Raw genomic sequence first — 19,829 nt, 5'->3', positions numbered from 1 at the left:
GGGCTTCTCAATTTTAAATTGCCTTCAATAGTGTTGTTGTTAAGTGCCACTGAATCAGTTCTAACTCACAGCAACCCCATGTACAACAGAATGAAACACTGCCCAGTCCTACGTCATTCCCACAACCGTTGCTGTGCTTGAGTGCATTGTTGCAGCCACTATGTCAATCCATCTCACTGAGGGTCTTCCTCTCTCTTGCAGACCCACTACTTTACCAAGCATGATGTTGTTCTCCAAGGACTGATCCTTCCTGACAACATGTCCAAAGTATATGAGACGTAGTCTCACCATCCTTGCTTCTAAGGAGCATTCTGGTTGTACTTCTTCCAAGGCAGATTTGGAAGTCCAAGTCTTTTGGCAGTCCATGGTATATTCAATACTCTTCGCCAACACCACGATTCAAAGGAGTCAATTCTTCGGTTTTCCTTATTCATTGTCTAGCTTTTGGATGCATGTGAGGTGACTGAAAACACCATAGCTTGGGTCAGGCGTACCTTAGTCCTCAAGGTGACATCTTTGCTTTTTAACACTTTAACTTTAAAGAGATCTCTTACAGTTAATTTGCCCAATGCAATGTGTCTTCTGATTTCTTGACTGCTGCTTCCATGTCTAAGACAGACTAGGAAGAAGGACCTGGTGGTCTACTTCTGAGAAGAATTAGCCAGTGAAAACCTTATGAATAGCAGCGAAACACTGTCTGATATAGTGCCAGAAGACGAGCCCCTCAGGTTGAAAGGCACTCAAAATCCAACTAGGGAAGACTTGCCTCCACAAAGTAGAGTCAACTTTAACGACGTGGATGGAGTCAAGCTTTTAAGACCTTCATTTGCCAATGTGGCACAACTCAAAATAAGAAGAAACAGCTGCAAACGTCCATTAATAATCAGAACATGGACTGTAGGAAGTATGAATCTAGGAAAATTGGAAATCGTCAAAAATGAAATGGAATGCATAAAGATTGATATCCTAAGCATTAGTGAGCTGAAATGGACTGGTGTTGGTCATTCTGAATCCAACAATCATCCGGTCTACTATGCCAGAAATGACAACTTGAAGAGGAACGGCATGGCATTCATTATCAAAAAGAACATTTCAAGATCCACCCTGAAGCACAACGCTGTCAGCTGACAGGATAAGATCCATACGCTTACAAGGAAGACCAGTGAATACAACTATTATTCAGATGTACACATCAATCACTAAGGACAAAGATAGAGAAATTGAAGATTTTTACCAACTTCTGCAGTCTGAAATGGATCAAACATGTAATCAGGATGCATTGATAATTACTGGTAATGGGAATGCAAAACTTGGAAACAAAGAAGGATCCGTAGTTGGCAAATACGGCCTTGGTGACAGAAACGAGGCCGGAGATCACATGATTGAATTTTGCAAGACCAAGGAGTTCTTCATTGCAAATACCTTTTTCACCAACATAAACAGATGGCATACACAGGAATCAAATCAACTACATCTGTGAAAAGAAACAACGGAAAAGCTCAGTATCATCAGTCAGAACAAGGCCAGGGGCTGACTGTGGATCAGACCATCGATTACTCATACGCAGGTTCAAGATGAAGCTGAGGAAAATTGGATCAAGTCTACCGAGAGCCAAAGTACGACCCTGAGTATCCCACCTGAATTTAGAGACCATTTCAAGAACAGATTTCACATGCTGAACCCTAATGACCGAAGACCAGACAAGTTGTGGATTGACATCAAAGACATCATACACGAAGAAAGCATTAAAAAAGACAGGAGAGAAAGAAAAGACTTAAATGATGTCAGAAGAGACTCTGAAACTTGTTCTTGAATGTCGAGTAGCTAAAGCAAAAGGAAAAAACAATGAAGTAAAAAAGCTGAACAGAAGATTTCAAAGGGTGGCTTGAGAGGACAAAGTAAACTATTATGATAACATGTGCAAAGACCTGGAGATAGAAAACCAAAAGGGAAGAACACGCTCAGCATTTCCCAAATTAAAAGAACTGAAGAAAAAATTCAAGCCTCGAGTTGTAATACTGAAGGATTCTGCAGGGAAGGTATTAAATAACGGAGGAAACATCAAAAGAAGACGGAAGGAATACACAGAATCACTATACCAAAAAGAATTGGTCGACATTCAACCATTTCAGGAGGTTTAACATATGATCAGGAACCCAAGGTACCAAAGGAAAAAGTCCAAGCTGCTCTGACGGCATTGGTGAAAAACAAGGCTCCAGAAATTGACAGAATGCCAATTGAGATGTTTCAACAACGGGACGCAGCACTGGCAGCGCTCACTCATCTATGCCAAGAAATCTGGAAGAAACCTGGCCAACCGACTGAAAGAGATCCATATTTATACCTATTCCCAAGAAAGGTCATCTAACTGAAGGTGGAAATTATTGAACAGTATCGTTAATATCACATGCAGGCAAAATTTTGCTGAAGATCATTTAAAAGTGGCTGCCACAGTGTATCAACAGGAAACTGCCAGAAATTCAGGCCGGATTTAGACGAAGACATGGAACCAGGGATACCACTGCTGATGTCAGGTGGATCCTGGTTGAAAGCAGAGAATACCAGAAAGATGTTTACCTGTGTTTTATTGACTATGCTAAGGCATTCAACTGTGTGCATCATAATAAATTATGGATAACATTGCAAAGAACGGGAATTCCGGAACACTTAATTGTGCTCATGTGGAACCTGTACATAGACCAAAAAGCTGTCCTTTGAACAGGACAAAAGAATACTGCATGGTTTAAAGTCAGTAACCGTGCACGTCAGGGTTGTATCCTTTCACCATACCTATTCAATCTGCCTGCTGAGCAAATAATCCGAGAAAGTGGACTATACGAAGAACGGGGCATCATCATTGGAGAAGACTTATTAACCACCATCGTTATGCAGATGACACAACCTTGCTTGCTGAAAGTCAAGAGGACTTAAAGCTCTTACTGATGAAGATCAAAGACCACAGCCTTCAGTATGGATTATACCTCAACATAGGGAAAACAAAAATCCCCACAACTGGACCAATAAGCAACATCATGATAAACAGAGAAAACACTGAGGTTGTCAAGGATTTCATTTCATAGTATTAAGTAGGGGAAATTAAGCTACTCCATTTACAAATGTGAGACTCACAAATGACAAAAACGGAAAAAGAAAGTAAAAGACAATCTAAGGATATACCATGTTCTTATTTTTTAGAGCATCAATCAACTCACCTAATTACGACTCCACCGAAATCTGGAGTTGCATAGAAATTGGAAGGAAGTTAACACCCCCTGCCTCCATCCCCAAAACTAAATCCATTGCCATTGACTTGATTCTGACCCATAACGAGGCCACAGGACAGAGTAAAGCTGCTCCATACGGCTTCTAAGGCTGCAATCTTTATGGAAGCAAACTGCCGCATCTTTTTCCTGCAGAGCAGCTGGTGGGTTCAAACTGCTGACCTTTCAGGTTAGCAGCTGAGTGCTTAATCACTTGACCACAAGGGTTCCTGGAAGGGAGTCAACTAGAATCTAAATCTAGTGTTCTTTTATGTCTAAAAAGCATCAGTTAGTTAAACACCCTTTTGAGTAAAGCAAGCAAGGATATGAGGTTGCAGGTAGGTTTAAGAGAGAAAGACCATTTTTAACATTTTAAAGTATATCCTGCTTCACACTGGAGGCTAGGCACATTTTGTCTAAGAAGATTCAGAATGCTATTAGTCTCTAATGACAATTTGGAACATCCTGGGAACATCGGGAGATTCAGAGTAGTAGCCCAACAAATACTGAAAGAAAACGAAGAGTTGATACGAGAAAATGTGCACAGAAGGCAATCCCAGAAAGGGGAGAGCATCAGTAAACTAGGCAGCACAGTCTGGAAATCCTTAGTAATAAAACCCACAGATACTATTTTTATTAAGTAAGCACTTGCTTATTTGCCAAGCACCAAAGAAGCATTTTACTATACTTCTTTAACTCTAAGGACAATTCTAAGAGGCAGGTTCTATCACCTTCATTTCACACACAAGGTAACTGATATTCTGAAAAATTAAAATACTTGTCCAAGGTCACACGGCTCACAGGTAACAGAACTAGGATTCAATCTCAAGTTCACCTAACTCCAAAGCTTAATCATGGACCCTTCTCATGTCTTTGATGTATCCCATCAGCCTGGATAAAAGGAAAGAAACCTTTCCAGGTTTCCAGCTACCACCTGAGGAGGGTCAGGCACAACAGATCAAGGACAAGGATTATAAAGGCTGGTACAATACTGGACTCTTCCTAACTTCCACAAGTTTGTTTTTCTCTTACCTCTGCTTGACTACAATGATGACCAGAAAAACCGTTAAAAAGGCCTATGTGCTTGACTTGAGATGCTGTGAGGAAAAGGGACACTCAAGAATCAATATTTCACTCTATAGTAAGCCTTTGTGGAAGAACTGCAGAATAGTGAGAGAGCTCATTTTAGTTTAAGTAGGAACCCAAAGCTGTGCTCAGAAAGACACCAGACCAAGAGCAGGCAATTAAAATGTTTTAATTCTCTTTCCCCACTCTACAAAGATAACTCCCTAACAAGGTTAGTCAGTTACCATAAAAAAAAAAAAAAAATTATATATACACACACACATATATATACCAGTGATGCTAAATATACTAATACTAAACTTTTATTCCAGGATTAACTTTTAAAAATAAAATATAAATGGATCTTTTGCTCAATTAGAAAAAATACATACATGTAATTATATGTGGTTCTTGAAATAATTATATAAGTACATTCCTTGAAGGAAAAGATGGTTTCTTTGATATATTTATACATGTAATACAAAATACATTTTAATAAACCTTTAATGGCTGTAATTCTATACCTTCATTCTTTGCATCTGTTCTCTATTAAATGCATTTTGTTTCTTTAGGGACTGATATTTGACTTTCACACTGATAAGCTGGCGTTCCATTGCTGCCCTTCGATCTTCCACCTACAAAATATTAAAATGTTTGATTGTTCTTTTTGTAAGTGAAAGGCCAATTTATTCATTAAATATTTGTAAGTACCTCTGCAAACAAAGAGTTGCCTTTACTACTGGGGTCTAAGGCTTGCTGGAGTGCCTGGTCCAACTGCACTTGAAGATCTTGATTTGCTACACGAGCTTTCTAAATTCAAAAGAAAACAATTTAGCTAACAGAGATTAGATCAACAAGAATAACAGCTTATTAGAGAAAAGATGGTGTTACTATGACCATAATACCTCTAACGCATTGCAGTAAGACACTGCTTCTTTTTCTCTCTCCTGTTTTTCTTCTTTAAGTCGGTCTACCTGGCGCAGTAAGTTGTTATTAAGAAGCTCTAGTTGTTCTTGTCTGTACTGTAGTTCATTCACTTCTTCTTTGAGGGCGGTCTATTGAACAGAAATTGAAAAAGAGGGCACTCTCTTGAATAATCTTTCACTTAGCAGCTGCTCAGTTTATTCATCAGTGGTGGTCACACCCAAAACCAGAATTAAAGAACTAGTCAAAGTCAAAGGTTAGGAGGTACATAATAAAATAATAAAAATTCCTGACGTTTTCAGCAGGGAACCAAACAAAAGGCTCTAGAGATCACCTTTTCCCCCTATGAACTTATGGCTTTAATTTTTAATTAATCTCAGTGTGCAATAATAAAAACCTTCATGTGTATTTCAATTTCCACTGCACCAACATTTTATATTAAGCTTTTATGACACAGGATCAGAATAAACACCTCTAAATTTCATGCAGAGATTTCATTACTCTAAAGGCAAACTCTGCCGTACATAATCATATAATCTGAAACTATACCATGCACAAATGTAATCCATCTAAAAACTTTGTAAAACATTTTTAATTACTCCAGTCAAAGTTAGGCCAAAAAATGTTTCCACCTTAAAACTGGCTCATAAGGATTATTATAAAAAAACGCATAAGGAATACTCAAAAAAAAAAAAACCAAGAAAGCCCATCCATAAAAATTACCTTCACACTTTCCATTTCAGTCAACTCCATTTGAAGACCTAGCATCTCTGAAGACATGCTTTCATGTACACGTTCAGACATCATCCGCATTTCCTCTGACTTACAAGACAGCAGCTCCTTCTGATGGTCTACTTTGTGCTTTAGCTGCTTTTCATTGAGCCTAGCTTCATCTAATTCAGCTTTCAGTTTTTCTAACTGAAGTTAAAAAAAAATTTGCCATCTTATGAATCAAAAGGTAATGAGTCATCAAAATATACAACTGCAGTACAAGATGTTCTGATATCTGCAGGTTAACTGCTTTGGAAAAGAGTCAAGCTGAACAAACCTATCTTATTACTCTTTCTAAAATGTCGGTTTCTAAATCTTGGGAAACTGAGAATGTGTAGCTTAAAGAGAAAAGTACAGCAGAAGAGTGAAGCTTTAGGGTCAAACCTAGGTTTGAATCCTTCCTTGGGGAAGTTACTTAACCTGTCTAAGCTTCATTCCTTATATGTAAAACAGGTAAGTAAATGATGGTGCCTACCATTACTGGGTATTTGTGAGGTCAGAGGAATAAAACATTCAGCACAGTGCTTAGCATTCACTAAATGGTGAATAAATGGTGAATTTTATCAATAAAAAGCTGTCTTGATGTCTAGGGTTATTATTATTATTTACACTGAATTATATTCAATAAAGTCTTAGCATCTCTTAGAACATACCCTAGTATTTGTTTCTTATTTAAAAAATAAAAGCCTCTTAGCATATTTCTTTTCCCTTTTCTATTTATATGATGTTAAATAAAAACTTCAGATGCATGACTATGTAGAAATACAGGAATCTTTCTGAAAAACATGACTGACTGATCCAAACATACTGCATAATGAGACTATTGGGGTTTTCTGTTTGGCCAATGCTACGTATCTTCTGGAGTCCCTGGGTGGCAAAAAGAGTTAAACAACAGACCACTAACTGAAAGGGTGGCCGTTTAAACTCACACAAAGGTGCCTTGGAAGGCAGGCCTGGTGATCTGCTTCCAAAAGGTCACAGCCTTGAAAACCCTATGGAGCGTAGTTCTACTCTAACACACACGTAGTCACCATGAGTTGGAATCAACTTGACAGCAACTAACAACAACAACAGGCATCTTTTAACAGACAGTGATATGCCTTGTTTTATAAACATACAAATAATCCACACAAGTAATCAGAGTACGCAGCCAATACATGAAGTGATTTGAGAACATCAACAAGGCTGAAAATATTTTTGACTGATTGTTTCTTTTCTCCACCAAAAAGCCATTTCAATAAACGGGCTTTCCACAGTTCCTGAATATTTCCACTATCACTCCATTTTTTGTTTAAGTAATGAAAGTTACTGATAAAATGAAAATACCACCCAGGAAAAAAAAACATAATGCATCATTATTAGTCATTAGTGCCACGACTGAGATTAGTCGCAGACAAGCTAGATTACCATCTGCCCCAGTGGTATATAAGATGATTCTAAGTGTTACACAAAATCATATTTTCACAGTTAAGTTTATTTTACTGGATATTAGGAAAATACATTAATTACCTCAAACATGTAATTTCACTGATTTACAATGAGAAAATATTTAAAAAGTGGGTGACTTTAATGAGAAATTAATATTGGTGGCACAAAGACAGAGGAAAGTCGTAGAAGGTGCTACATAAAAAAGTGAAAACTGGAAAACAGAATTCTGAGAAAACAAGACAAGAGTCAGGCAAGTTTTGCTATAGAGGGATCTGAAAAAGTCTGTACAAAGAGGAGCCATGATAAAAGGTCTGGATTCCTTAAAAGTGGCCTGAAGGCACTGGGTAGTTGGGGGTGCCAAAAGGGAATGGATAATTATTGCACTCTCATTATATACTTTGTATTTATGCTTGAAACGGAGCCAATATGTGTTTAGATTAAGTACAGTGGTTCAGTAACACAGGCTTTGTAGTCGCACTGCCTCAGTTCAAATCTTGGTTAGCAATTTCTAGCCCTGTAATTTTGGCCAATTTGCTCAATTTGTCTAAACACTGGTTTTCTCATTTGTTACCTGGAGATAATAATGGTACCTCCCTTACAGAGTTGTTCTTAGAACTGTGTGGCGTGGTAGGTCACATGTATTTGTTTATCTTCAATAAACGAATTATAAAATACCAATTCTAATGTACATCATTACAAGAACCTATTGGTTTCTTCAGGGGAATCGCAAAGCATGCCACGAGTTGCAGTAGGGGGTAAGGGACTAGTCTTTCTGCAAGGGGACTGCTTTACTATGTACTGTAAGCAAGGAGGTGGTGCTGCTCACTACCCATGACTATGAAACCAACCCTCCATCACAAATAACCAGTTATCAAAATTAGGGAATTACATTTAATTTAATTAGTTAAATATTACTTATTACTTATACAAGTCCCTTAGGTAAATTCCTGTTTTCAGTGTTTCCGTCCGCAACATTAAGATAATGTAGCATTTGACCTTAGGTATTTTGCATAGGTGATATTCAAGAAAATCTTTACCACCTAAAGTTTACAGATAGCTGCATAAACATGGAACATTTTTGCTCTGAAATGCATAGACATCCAAACCTTATTTTTTAGCTCATTCACTTCCTGCCCATGGCGCCTGCTCAGTTGTTCTTCTAACTTCTCCAAATGCATCTTTTGTTGTTGTTTAACAGCTTCACATTCAGAACTCAAACTTTCTAACATTCGACTCTTGAGCTCAACTTCTCTTTGAAGAGTGTATTTTTCTTGTTCGTAATTCTGAAAGCAGATTCAGTTACAATTCAACTAAATATAGCTTAAAGCCATCATATACAAACAGTTCTCACACACAAGCAGTTCTCACCTTTAACTATTTTATTCCTAGTTTCACAAGTGCAAGTAACAACTATACATTAAATACGAAATGACTTTATAGCTAATCAGTCTTAAGCCCCTAAGGAGTATTTTGAAACTGCACTGAAGTCCACGCTAAGGATCCAATAATTGCTTCTATGCCCTATCAAGGAAGTAAAAAGCGCCCAGTGGCATGTCAATGTGTCAAGTAATCTCTACTACAAAAAAAAAAAAAAAAGAAAGATTTAATAGCACTCAAGTTTTTCTAGTAAGAGTTACTTGGTTGGATAATGAGATGCTCTCCTTGTAGCTCTGAACAAAATGAAGAAATAGAGGAACGGGTGAAAAGGAGAAATACTGAATTAAACCTTACTTTCAGAATGTAGTCATCTGAAAAATACTCACAAAATGACTTCTAGAATGAATACAGTGCTGAGACAAAAAGAGGACTTTTGCTCACAGAGGAGTTTAGAGCTAAAAAGAGTATCAGTTCAAACTCCATCAACAGACTTTAAAAAAATATTTAAAAAACAGCTGAAACTTCACATTATTCCCCCAAAAACCCTCCTATTTTATTTTACTGTACTTTAGGTAAAAGTTTACACACCAAATTAGGTTCTCATTTAATAATTTTTATACAAATTGTTCCATGACTTCGGTTACAATTTTCACAGTGTGTTAGCATTCTCATTATTTTCATTCTGTTTGTTGTTTCCACTGATCTAGCTTCCCTGCCCCTACTTGCCTTCTCACCTTTGTTTTTGGGTAAATGTTGACTGTTTGGTCTCAAACAGTTGATTGTTTAAGGTAGTACATTACCCAAGGGTGAGACTGTTTATTTTGTAAGCAAATCTATTATTTGGCTGAAAGGTGACCTCTGGGAGTAGCTTCAGTTCCAACTTCAAATAACATCTTAGGGTGATAATATCATAGGTTCCTCCAAGTTCTATTGGTCCAGTACGAGTGGCCTTCTTTAGGAATTTAAATTTTGTTCTACATTTTTCTCCCTTTCTACCTGGGACCTTCTATTATGTCCTGGGTTAGAACTGTTGGTAACGGTAGCCGGGCACCACCTAGGTCCTCTGGTCTCAGGCTAGAAAAGGTTGTAGTTCATGTGGGCTATTAGTCCAGTGGACTAGTTTCTTCTTTGAGTCTGGTTTCCTTAATTGTCTTTTGCTCCATACAGGTAGAGACCAACAGTTATATCTTAGGTGGCCACTCACAAGCTTTTAAAACCCCAGAAGCTATTCACCAAACTAAGATGTAGAACATTATTTTTATGAACTATGGTATGCCAATTAACTGAGTTGTCCCACGAGACTACAGTCCTAAGCCTTTTAACCCAGTAAACCAAGCCCTCAAGGTGTCTACATACATTTAGGAAGTTTCCACAACTATGCCCCCATATGCTTTATATAGACATGAATATATATGCAGCACACTCAAACATGTAAGCACATATGCCTAGAGGTACACCTATATGTTTACGTGCATGTACTCACATATGCATACATATATACCTACGTGACCAAGCTCATACTTTTTGGTTGTTGTTCCTGTTGCAAAACTGTGTATGTTACAGCATTTACTGAAATTGTCCCTTACTCTTGCATACTTCTTAGAGCTTTCATTTGCTTTGGTCAAATTGTACGGACTTAACCCATAATGGGTACTGCCTTTCCCATCACCAAAAATGTCAAGTGTCTACTATCTAGAAAGTGATTCCCTCCCTTTCCCCCTCCCATCCCTGGTAACCATCAAAGAACATTGCTTTCTGTGTGTATTTCTATTCTTGACTTTTTATAAAAGTGAGACCATATAATATTGGTCCTTTTGTAACTGACTTATTTCACTCAGCATGATGTCCTCCAGATTCATCCATGTTAAAAGATGTTTCAAGGGCTCCTCATTATTCTTTATAGTTTCATAGTATTCCATTGTATGCATGTACCACAATTTGTTTATTCATTTATCTGTTGATGGGCACTTAGGTTGTTTCCACCTTTTTGCTACTGTGAATAATGCTACAATGAACACAGGTGTGCATATGTCGATTGGTATCACCACTCTTTTATCTCTAGGATATACACCTAAGAGTAGGATTGCTGGACCATAAGGTATTTCTATTTCTAGCTTTTTGAGGAAGCACCATACCGTTCTCTATAGTGGCTGTACCATTTTACATTCCCACCAGCAGTGTATAAGAGTTTCAATCTTTTCACAACCTCAGCAGCATTTTTGTTTTTTTTCAACAGTGTCATTTCTGAAGGGGTAAGACAGTATCTCATTGTAGTTTTGACTTGCATCTCTCTAATGGCTAATGATCATGAACATCAGCTCATGTGTTTGTTAGCGGCCTGAATGTCCTCTTTGGTAAAATGGCTATTCATGTCCTTTGCCCATTTGAATGGATTATTTGTCTTCTTGTTGTTGACGTTTTCTATATATTTTAGAAATTAGACCCCTATCAGATATGTTGTTACCAGAGATTTTTCCCAGTCTGTAGGCTCTCCTTTTACTCTTGGTGAAGTCTTTTGATGAGCATATGTACTTAATTTTTAGGAGGTCCCAGTTATCTAATTTATCTTCTGTTGTTCGTACATTTTTAGTTGTGTCTGATAGACTATGCCAAAAATTAGGCCCCCTATTTTGTCCCTATGTTATCTTCCAGGAACTTTATAGTGTTAGCTTTAACATTTAGGTCTTTGATGCATTTTAAGTTAGTTTTTGTGTTTAGTGTGAGATATGGATCCTGTTCTATTTTTCTACAAATGGACATACAGTTTTGCCAGCACCATCTGTTAAAGAGGCTGCATCTTTCCCATTGACTGGATTTCAACCCTTTGTCAATTTACTTCTGGGTTCTCAACCAGGCTGTTTTGATTACTATGGCTGTATAAGTTATGAGATCGGGAAGTGTGAGGCCTTCTACTTTGTTCTTCTTCAATATTGTTTGAGCTATTTGGGTTCTCTTTCCTTTCCACATAAAGCTCGAGATTAGTTTTTCCATATCCTTAAAGAATGTTGTTGGGATTTGGATTGGAATTGTATCTATAGACTGCTTTGGGTAGCATTGACATTTTCCAATGTTAAGTCTTGCAATCCATGAGCATGGAGTGTTTTTCAATTTATGTAGATCACTTTTGGTTTCTTGCAGAAGTATCTTATAGTTTTTCTTGTGTATGTCTTTTATATCCCTGGTTAGGTTTATTCCCAGATAGTTTATCCTTTCGTGGGCTACTGTAAATGATATTATTTTCTTGATTTCCTTTTCAGTGTTCTCCTGGTTAGTTCAAAATAGTGAAGCCCTTCTATTTTAAAAGAAAGCAAACAGAACCTTAATTGTTAAACTAGCATTTAAATTAGGGAATACTGTCAATCTACCAAAACAATCGACTACAGTACAACTTTATTTTCTACCATTAGTGAAATTTCTAAACTTTACTTTGCCTTTAGACCTTGGTACTGTGTTCTTGGTCAAGAACAGTAATATACAAAAAAATAAGGATTTCCATTAAATATTTTTAGATGCTAGCTTTATAATTTTGGAATACAAGTTTAAATATAAGTTAAGAGTGTTTACTAAACAACTGATTAATTCATTCTTTCAATCGATATTTAATACATGTGCCAGGCACTAGGGACACAGTAGATTGACAACACTCCCTGTCAGGGAGCTTATAATTTGGAGGTAATTAACACTGCAGAGAATTAAGAGTGAATGGTGTTAACTTTACATGACATAGTCAGGGAAGGTGACACTTAACTGAAACCTAAATGTTGAGGACTCAATACATGAAGAGTAGAGGATGAACATTTCAAGAAAGTAGAACTAGTATAGCTAAGAACAAGGGGAAGTGGTTTGACATGAGGTCAAGAAGGTTGGCAGGATCAGATCATACAGGGATCAGCAAACCACAGTAAGGGCTCAGGTTTCGTCATAAATATAACGAGAAGCCGTTATATGGTTTTTAGCAGGGCTATGACATGATGTCTTGTGTATTTTTCAGCAACTGCTCTGGCTGCTGTGTAAAGGATGAATTGCACGAATGGCAACAATAGGAGCAGGCAACCTGGTCAGAAGGCCATAGCAGTAGTCTAGGGGGACAGATGATGGTGACTTGGACTAGAGCAGCAGTAGGGTAGATAGATATTTTGTAGGTCAAGTTCTTAGAACTTTATGGTGAATCGAGCATAAGAAATAAGGGAAAGAGCATCTGGGGTCTTAAAAGCTTATGAGTGGCCATCTAAGATACTCCACTGGACTCTTCCCATTAGGAGCAAGGGAGAATGAGGAAAACCAAAGACACAAGGGAAAGATTGGTCCAAAGGACTAATGGACCACACTACCACAACCTCCACCACACTGAGTCCAGTACAACTAGATGGTGCCCAGCTAACATCACTGGCTGTTCTGACAGGGATCACAAGAGAGGGTCCCAGACGGAGCTGGAGAATAAAGTAGAACAATATTCTAACTCACAAAAAAATAATCAGACTTACTGGCCTGACAGAGACTGGAGAAACCCCGAGTATGTCCCGCAGACATTCTTACAGTTCAATAATGAAGTCATTCCTGAGGTTCACCCTTCAGCCAAAAATTAGACAGGTCCATAAAACAAAATAAGACTAACTGGGCACACCAGCCCAGGGGCAAAGACTAGAAGGCAAGAGTGGACAGGAAAGCTCATAATAGGGAACCCAAGGTTAAGAAGGGAGAGTGTTGACATTTCGTGGGGTTGGTAACCAATGTCACGGAAAATATGTGTGCTAATTGTTTAATGAGAAGCTAGTTTGTTCTATAAACCTTCATCTAAAGTACATATAAAAAAAAAAAAGAAATAAGGAAAAAAAGATATCGAGTAAAACTCCTACAGTTTTGACTCAAGCAATCTAATAAATTTATTTACTAAAGAAACTTGCAAGAGATTGGTTAGTGGACAGGGAATCAAGTATTTTGACTGTTTACCTTAAGTCTGAGTTGGCCATTAGTGGGCAACTGAACACACAAGTCTGGACTTCAGGTGAGAAATAAAGGCTTGGCATAGATTTGAGTGTCATAGGTCATTTAAATGTTATTTAAAGTTACCAAACAAGATGAGGCCACCTGGGAAGAGTATAGACAGACAACAAATCTAAGGTCTATTACGTAGTAAAGAAGGCAATTATAATCTAATTTTTCCAAGTCAGAAGACACTGGGTTGAAAAGAATATTAGGAATTCATTTAGTTTTTCCACTTCATTATGGCTAGGGACAAGGTGGGAACTAGACTAAAATCCTCCAAACAGAATAAAATAAATATTAATAATTGCTAGATAAGACTCATCTTCAATAGCTAAGCACAACCCTTTAAACTGAGGCGTGCAGAGTCCTACCTCAGTCATGGTCATCATTTCATTACGACACTTATCCAGTTGATTCTGCAGTTCATTTTGGCTCTCCACTAGCTGTAAACCGTACTGTGCAGCTTTTAGTCGCTCTTCTTCAACCTCTTTGAGCTTGGATCGAAGATCTGTGATTATATCTGCCTCCATGTTCTTCTCCTGTTTTTAGCCTACTCTAAACAAAGGAAATAAAACTGTTTAAGCTTAAACAAAAAATGTTCTACAATGATATCGATAATAAAATATACTGAATACTACTGCTATGTAACAACAGTGTTATGATTTTCTACCTGACTTATAAGTGGTCAAATATGCATCCTCGTTCTATTTTGTTACCTGATTTAAGACCATATCAAACAGAAAAAAGATGAATGCATTTAAATTTGTTTCTAAGAAATTCAGCATGAGGAAGCTGTTTGGTTATTGTGTGCTAAGCTTCCTTAAAACGCTAAGGTAGGGTGGGTCTCATTATGTTACTATACATATAATCACAGTAAAGAGAACAACGAAAGAAATCAAGAAAACTTATAGTATGATGACTGCTACTTAAAATGTAAAAAGGCAGCTTTTTTCCCCACAAATATCAACCTGAATGCATTAACTTTTCTTTATTGAAAATAGACTCACTAGTATTTTCCTAGTTATTCATGAAAGCATACAAAATAAGAACTATGTTCAGGGTAATTAAAAGACATTGTTCTCATTCTAGATTTTCAAAGAAGGGCAAACACTATACATATAAACATTCCACTTTAACTCAACCTCAGTCACTATCCTTCCCTATCTGGTTCTAGCCTCTTAGGCCAGACTCAAGCTTAACTTTGCCTTCAAAGAGCACCAGGCCATTACTAAAGTATTCCTCCATGTCTCCAATCATAGCATCTAACAACACCAACAACAACATTTACTGAAAATGTACCATTTGCCAGGCTGTTGTGGTTAGGTGCTGTCGAGTTGGTTCTGATTCATAGCGACCCTATATACAACAGAATGAAACACTGCTCAGTCCTGCGCCATCCTCACAACCGTTGCTATGTTTAAGCCTGTTGTTGCAGCCACTGTGTCAATCTATCTCGTTGAGGGTCTTTCTCTTTTTCACTGCCCCTCTTACTTTACCAAGTATGATGTCCCTCTCCAGGGACTGGTCCCTCGTGATAACATGTCCAAAGTATGTAAGACCAAGTCTCACCATCCTCCTTTCTAAGGAACATTCTGGATGTACTTCTTCTAAGACAGATTTGTTTGTTCTTCTGGCAGTCCGTGGTATATTCAATATTCTTTGCCAACACTATAATTCAAAGCCATCAATTCTTGTTTTTCCTTATTAATTGTCTAGCTTTCACATGCATATGAGGCAAATGAAAATACCTGAAATACCTTGGTCCTCAAAGTGACATCTTTGCTTTTTAACACTTTAAAGAGGTCTTTTGCAACTGAATGAATAATTTCTTTGGGAGGATCAGCACAAAGCTGGTTCCTATGAGGTGGAAATTAAAGATGTCCCAAATGTCCAACTTTTCCAAACTCTGTACCACGTTATAGACTCTAACATCGACTATTCCTCCTCCCCTCAGTACTCTCCCTTCCATTTTTGGGTTCCATAATTTGCTGCAACATCTCACAGAATTCATGAATCATCAAAGAAATGGCTCACACGGTTGTGCAGGCCAGCAAGCCCCAAATTCATGGGTCAGGTGTCAAGCTGGAGGCTTCTCCTGACTCACTGGTTGCAGGGGCTGATGAACTCAAATCTGCAGGTCAGATGACAGGCTGCTGGCTCACAAGGCTGTGGAATCTGGCAAATTAGGTCACATAATAGGCTGCTGGCTCAAATTCAAAGAACCAGAGGTCAGATGATGACAGGCCAGGTGCAGGATCCACAGCAAGAGAGAGACCTTTGCCAGAGCAATCATATACATATCCATATATATATATACACACACATGCATATATATATATGTATGTATACATATATACACATACACGTATACATATATATGTATATGAGCAAGGCAGTGCAAGGCTGTGACTTGAATAAGGGTAGTGACTAGGGTAAGGGCGGTGACTTGAGTCACGCCATCTAGTAAGGCAGTGACTCAAGATGCATTCTACCCTAATTCTACCTTATTAATATACAGACAACTCATTCCCAAATGGGACCAAGATGCTAGGATTTACAACACATCACAAAATGTAGGATAATTACATTAGACCACAAAATGCAGGAAGATTACATCATTACATAACGGTCAAACCACTGAAAATCAAAGCCCAACCAAGTTGACACATAACTAACCATCACAGGTTGCATACACCTTATTTGCATTAGTAGCACGCAGTCCAATTCCCTTGGTGGGGCCACAAGCACACCATTTGCACAGTTCCACCCAATCACTGTGTAGGAGTCACAAAAATTATGGCTAGAAGGGCCATATTAAGTAATTCATTGCACTACAGCAATAGATTTGCCCAAGGCAATACATCGTTTCATTTCCTGAATGCTGCTTCTGTGGGCATTGATTATGGATCCAAGTAAAATGAAACTCTTGATAATTTCATTTGCCAGGCAGAGTGCTTCAGATGCTCCATCTCATTAAATTGTCTCGACGAGCTTGAGTTAAGTATTATTGTCATTTCCATTTACCAAAGAAAAAAACTTAAGCTAGTCTCCAAACACCCTAGCTAGGAATGTCCAAGGAAGCCAAACAAAGGTAATTCCCATTCGTTCAAAAGATTTACTGGAATTCCTATTATGTGTCAGTCACTGTGCCAGTGTTAAAGACACAACGGCAACATCAAAACTAAGTGGAAAGTAGAAAGGCATTATATCAAATAATTGAACGATAAAGTTAGAAGTGTGGTAAGTACAAGAAGGAAAGATGTATGGTGCTACCTGAGCATACAAAATGGGTTTATGTTCTGCTCTGTATTTTCTCAATAACAAATTATTAAAAAAGTAAAATGAAGTAAAAATACAATGATGTCAGAGAAGTATCACTTCAAAGTGTCAGCAAGTTTAAATTTCAAACGCAATCTTGAAGATTGTAGGCAATACTATAAAAAAGTTAAAAATAATAAGACTTCATTGAAAACTGCATTCTTCAGAAAAATATCAATGACATGGTCAGAGAACAACAGTTAAAAAGGTGATAAAAGTATGTAAACCTGTATCAAGATTAATTATTTTGCATGTGTTTTCTTTAATGTTCAGATAAGCAATATTTACCTGGTGTCATGGATTGAATTGTGTCCCCCCAAAATATGTCAACTTGACTAGGTTCCCTTGTATGATTGTATGACTGTCTACCATTTTATCTTCTGATGTGATTTCCTCATGCATTGTAAATCCTATCACTATGATGTAATATGATGGATTAGTGGCAGTAATATTGATGAGGTCTACAAGACTAGGTAGTGCCTTATGGCAATCTCTTTTGAGATATAAAAGAGAGAAGTGAGCAGAGAGACATGGGACCTCATACCACCAAGAAAGCAGCCCCGGGAGCAGAGTGTATCCTTTGGACCTGAGGTTCCTGTGCCGAGATGCTCCCAGACCAAGAGAAGACTGATGATGAGGACCTTTCTCCAGAGCCTACAGAGAGAGAAGGCCTTCCCTGGAGCCGGCGCCCTGAATTTAGACTTGTAGCCTACTAGACTGTGAGAGAATAAATTTCTCTTTGTTAAAGCCATCATCCCCTTGTGGTATTTCTGTTATAGCAGCACTAGATGACTAAGACACCTAGATATGCTACTTTTATTATTTTTTTTAATAATTTTGTTTAAAATAGTTTTTAATAGAACTAATTTTATGTTCACCAATACATTAAAACTAATTTGTACTGTTGATCAATAAATATTTTAAAAAATTAAAAAGAAAGAAAAAAACCATACAGAGCAGTTTTACTCTGACACATATGCGGTCACCATGAGTTGGACTTGAAGGCAACTCGTCTGAATAACAACTAAAGCTAATATGTGTCAGGCATTGTGCTTGGTACTTTGCACACATTATCTTATTTAATCCTCTCAACAATCCCATGAGGTTGTGGTATTTCCCTCATTTTACACATGTGCAAACTGAAGCACAGAAATGTTAAATAACTTGCCCAGGGTTACTTGCTAGAAAGCAGCTAAGTCAGATGGGAACCAGGGAATTTATCTGGGAACATCTAATCACTTTGTGTACTGCCTCTCAGAGACATACCACGCACACACTGAAAGTCAGACTGCCTGAGTTCTTATCTCTTCTCCACTACTCAATGGCTGCCTGAACCTGGACAACTCATTTCATTTTTTATTTTCTCATCTACAAAATTAGGAAAATAACACCTCTTAATATGGCTGTTGAGAGGATAAAATCAGATAATGGAAAAAAAGGCAGAGGGCAGAATCTGAAGACACAGTGGTCTAGTGCAGCGCTGTCCACCAGAAATATAATGCCAGACACATACGTGATTTAAAAAATTTTAGTAGCCACATTAAAAATTAGGAGAAATTAATCTTAATAATATTGTTTAAACCAATGGATCCAAAGTATTATCATTTCAACACGTAATCATCATAAAAATTATTAATCATATGTTACCTTTTTTTGGGTACTAAGTCCTCGAAGTCCAGTCTGTATTTTATATCTACAGCATTTCTCAATTCAGACAGCCACACCTGGCTAACGGCTATCCGTACTGGACAGAGCAGATCTAGCGTTTATCTTCATCACCATCATGAGGACCAGGCAGCAGACCTGACCTTGCATATTTATCCAGAATCCCGGAAGGCGACAGGCGACCCAACACAAGATTATGACCGGCTCGGAACCTGGTTCGTAAGAACTCAGAACCCGCTGGAGAAGCTGCTCTTGCTGATGCCCACGACCCAGGTTTCCTTAGGCCCTGCTCCTGCCCCCCTAAAACCCCTCGCTACGCCGCTCCCACAACTCCTCTCCAAACCCTTAGCCCACCAGCCCCTTGCCCCTACCTTTCTCTTCTCACCTTTCCCCTGATGCTGCGGCCGGCAGCTCGCGGTAAGAGCTCAAGACACCCAGATTCGTGACCGTAGCCACTTAACTACATAAACACCCATCCATTGCCTTAGCTCCCTTGCGGGTAGCGCCAGGCCTTTTTGAATGCAGTTGCCGCGATAACTCGCAATTCTCACGAGAAGTTCCGCCCAAGTCGCGCGCATAGGAAAAACCCGGAGGAACGTCCGACCGCGCGCCCCGGTCTCCTTATGGCGACTGCGCAAGGGCAGGAGGCGAGTTGTGGGCTTGGCGCAGGCGCAGAGACAGGTCCCTGGCGGGTCAAGTTTGCTGGTTACCTGGATCGTTTCTAAGTGTCCGCTTCTAGTTGGCGTGTGTTTTTTATGACATCGCCTTTGGAGGGACAGTGTCGCTACAAAACTAGGCTGTGGTCGGCCAGGGTTTGGTTATGGAGAATCGCCATTGGCTCCTTCTGGTTGTGCCGGCCTCTTACAGCCTACGAATGGGATGGCCTGTGTGCTCTCTGAGGGTCCTTCGGTGTCTGGTAGTTCCAGGAATCTGAATCAGCCTGCCAGTGCCTAAAAGCATCATATGATAGAACGTATACAGTTATCATCCTAATGACGTTGACATTTGAGCCTTCACCTTCTGCCAGTGTGGTGC

At 38.5% G+C, this 19,829-nt stretch overlaps 1 protein-coding gene across 6 annotated transcripts in view; it reads right to left on the bottom strand.

The window, feature by feature from the left end:
- Positions 1-19,343, bottom strand: part of SPDL1 (spindle apparatus coiled-coil protein 1) — a 40,053-nt gene extending 20,710 nt beyond the window's left edge. The window contains exons 1-7 of one of the 6 annotated variants that reach the window (XM_023551344.2): positions 19,166-19,343; positions 14,183-14,366; positions 8,555-8,731; positions 5,973-6,167; positions 5,231-5,380; positions 5,037-5,135; positions 4,850-4,960 (exon numbers count right to left, since the gene is read on the bottom strand). In XM_023551344.2, the coding sequence (XP_023407112.2) occupies positions 4,850-4,960; positions 5,037-5,135; positions 5,231-5,380; positions 5,973-6,167; positions 8,555-8,731; positions 14,183-14,341 (891 nt within the window). In that variant the 5' untranslated portion in view covers positions 14,342-14,366; positions 19,166-19,343. Of the gene's footprint in view, positions 1-4,849; positions 4,961-5,036; positions 5,136-5,230; positions 5,381-5,972; positions 6,168-8,554; positions 8,732-14,182; positions 14,367-18,776; positions 19,142-19,165 lie in introns of those variants that run through there. The other 5 variants (XM_023551347.2, XM_003404880.4, XM_064279085.1 and 2 more) reach the window with 5 other exon arrangements.
- Positions 19,344-19,829: the final 486 nt, after the last annotated feature.

The sequence above is a fragment of the Loxodonta africana genome, chromosome 2 (assembly GCF_030014295.1).
Source record: "Loxodonta africana isolate mLoxAfr1 chromosome 2, mLoxAfr1.hap2, whole genome shotgun sequence".
Classification (NCBI taxonomy): domain Eukaryota; kingdom Metazoa; phylum Chordata; class Mammalia; order Proboscidea; family Elephantidae; genus Loxodonta; species Loxodonta africana.
The sequence above is the reverse complement of the archived record's forward strand: the minus strand, read 5'-3'. Positions and strand labels throughout refer to the sequence as shown.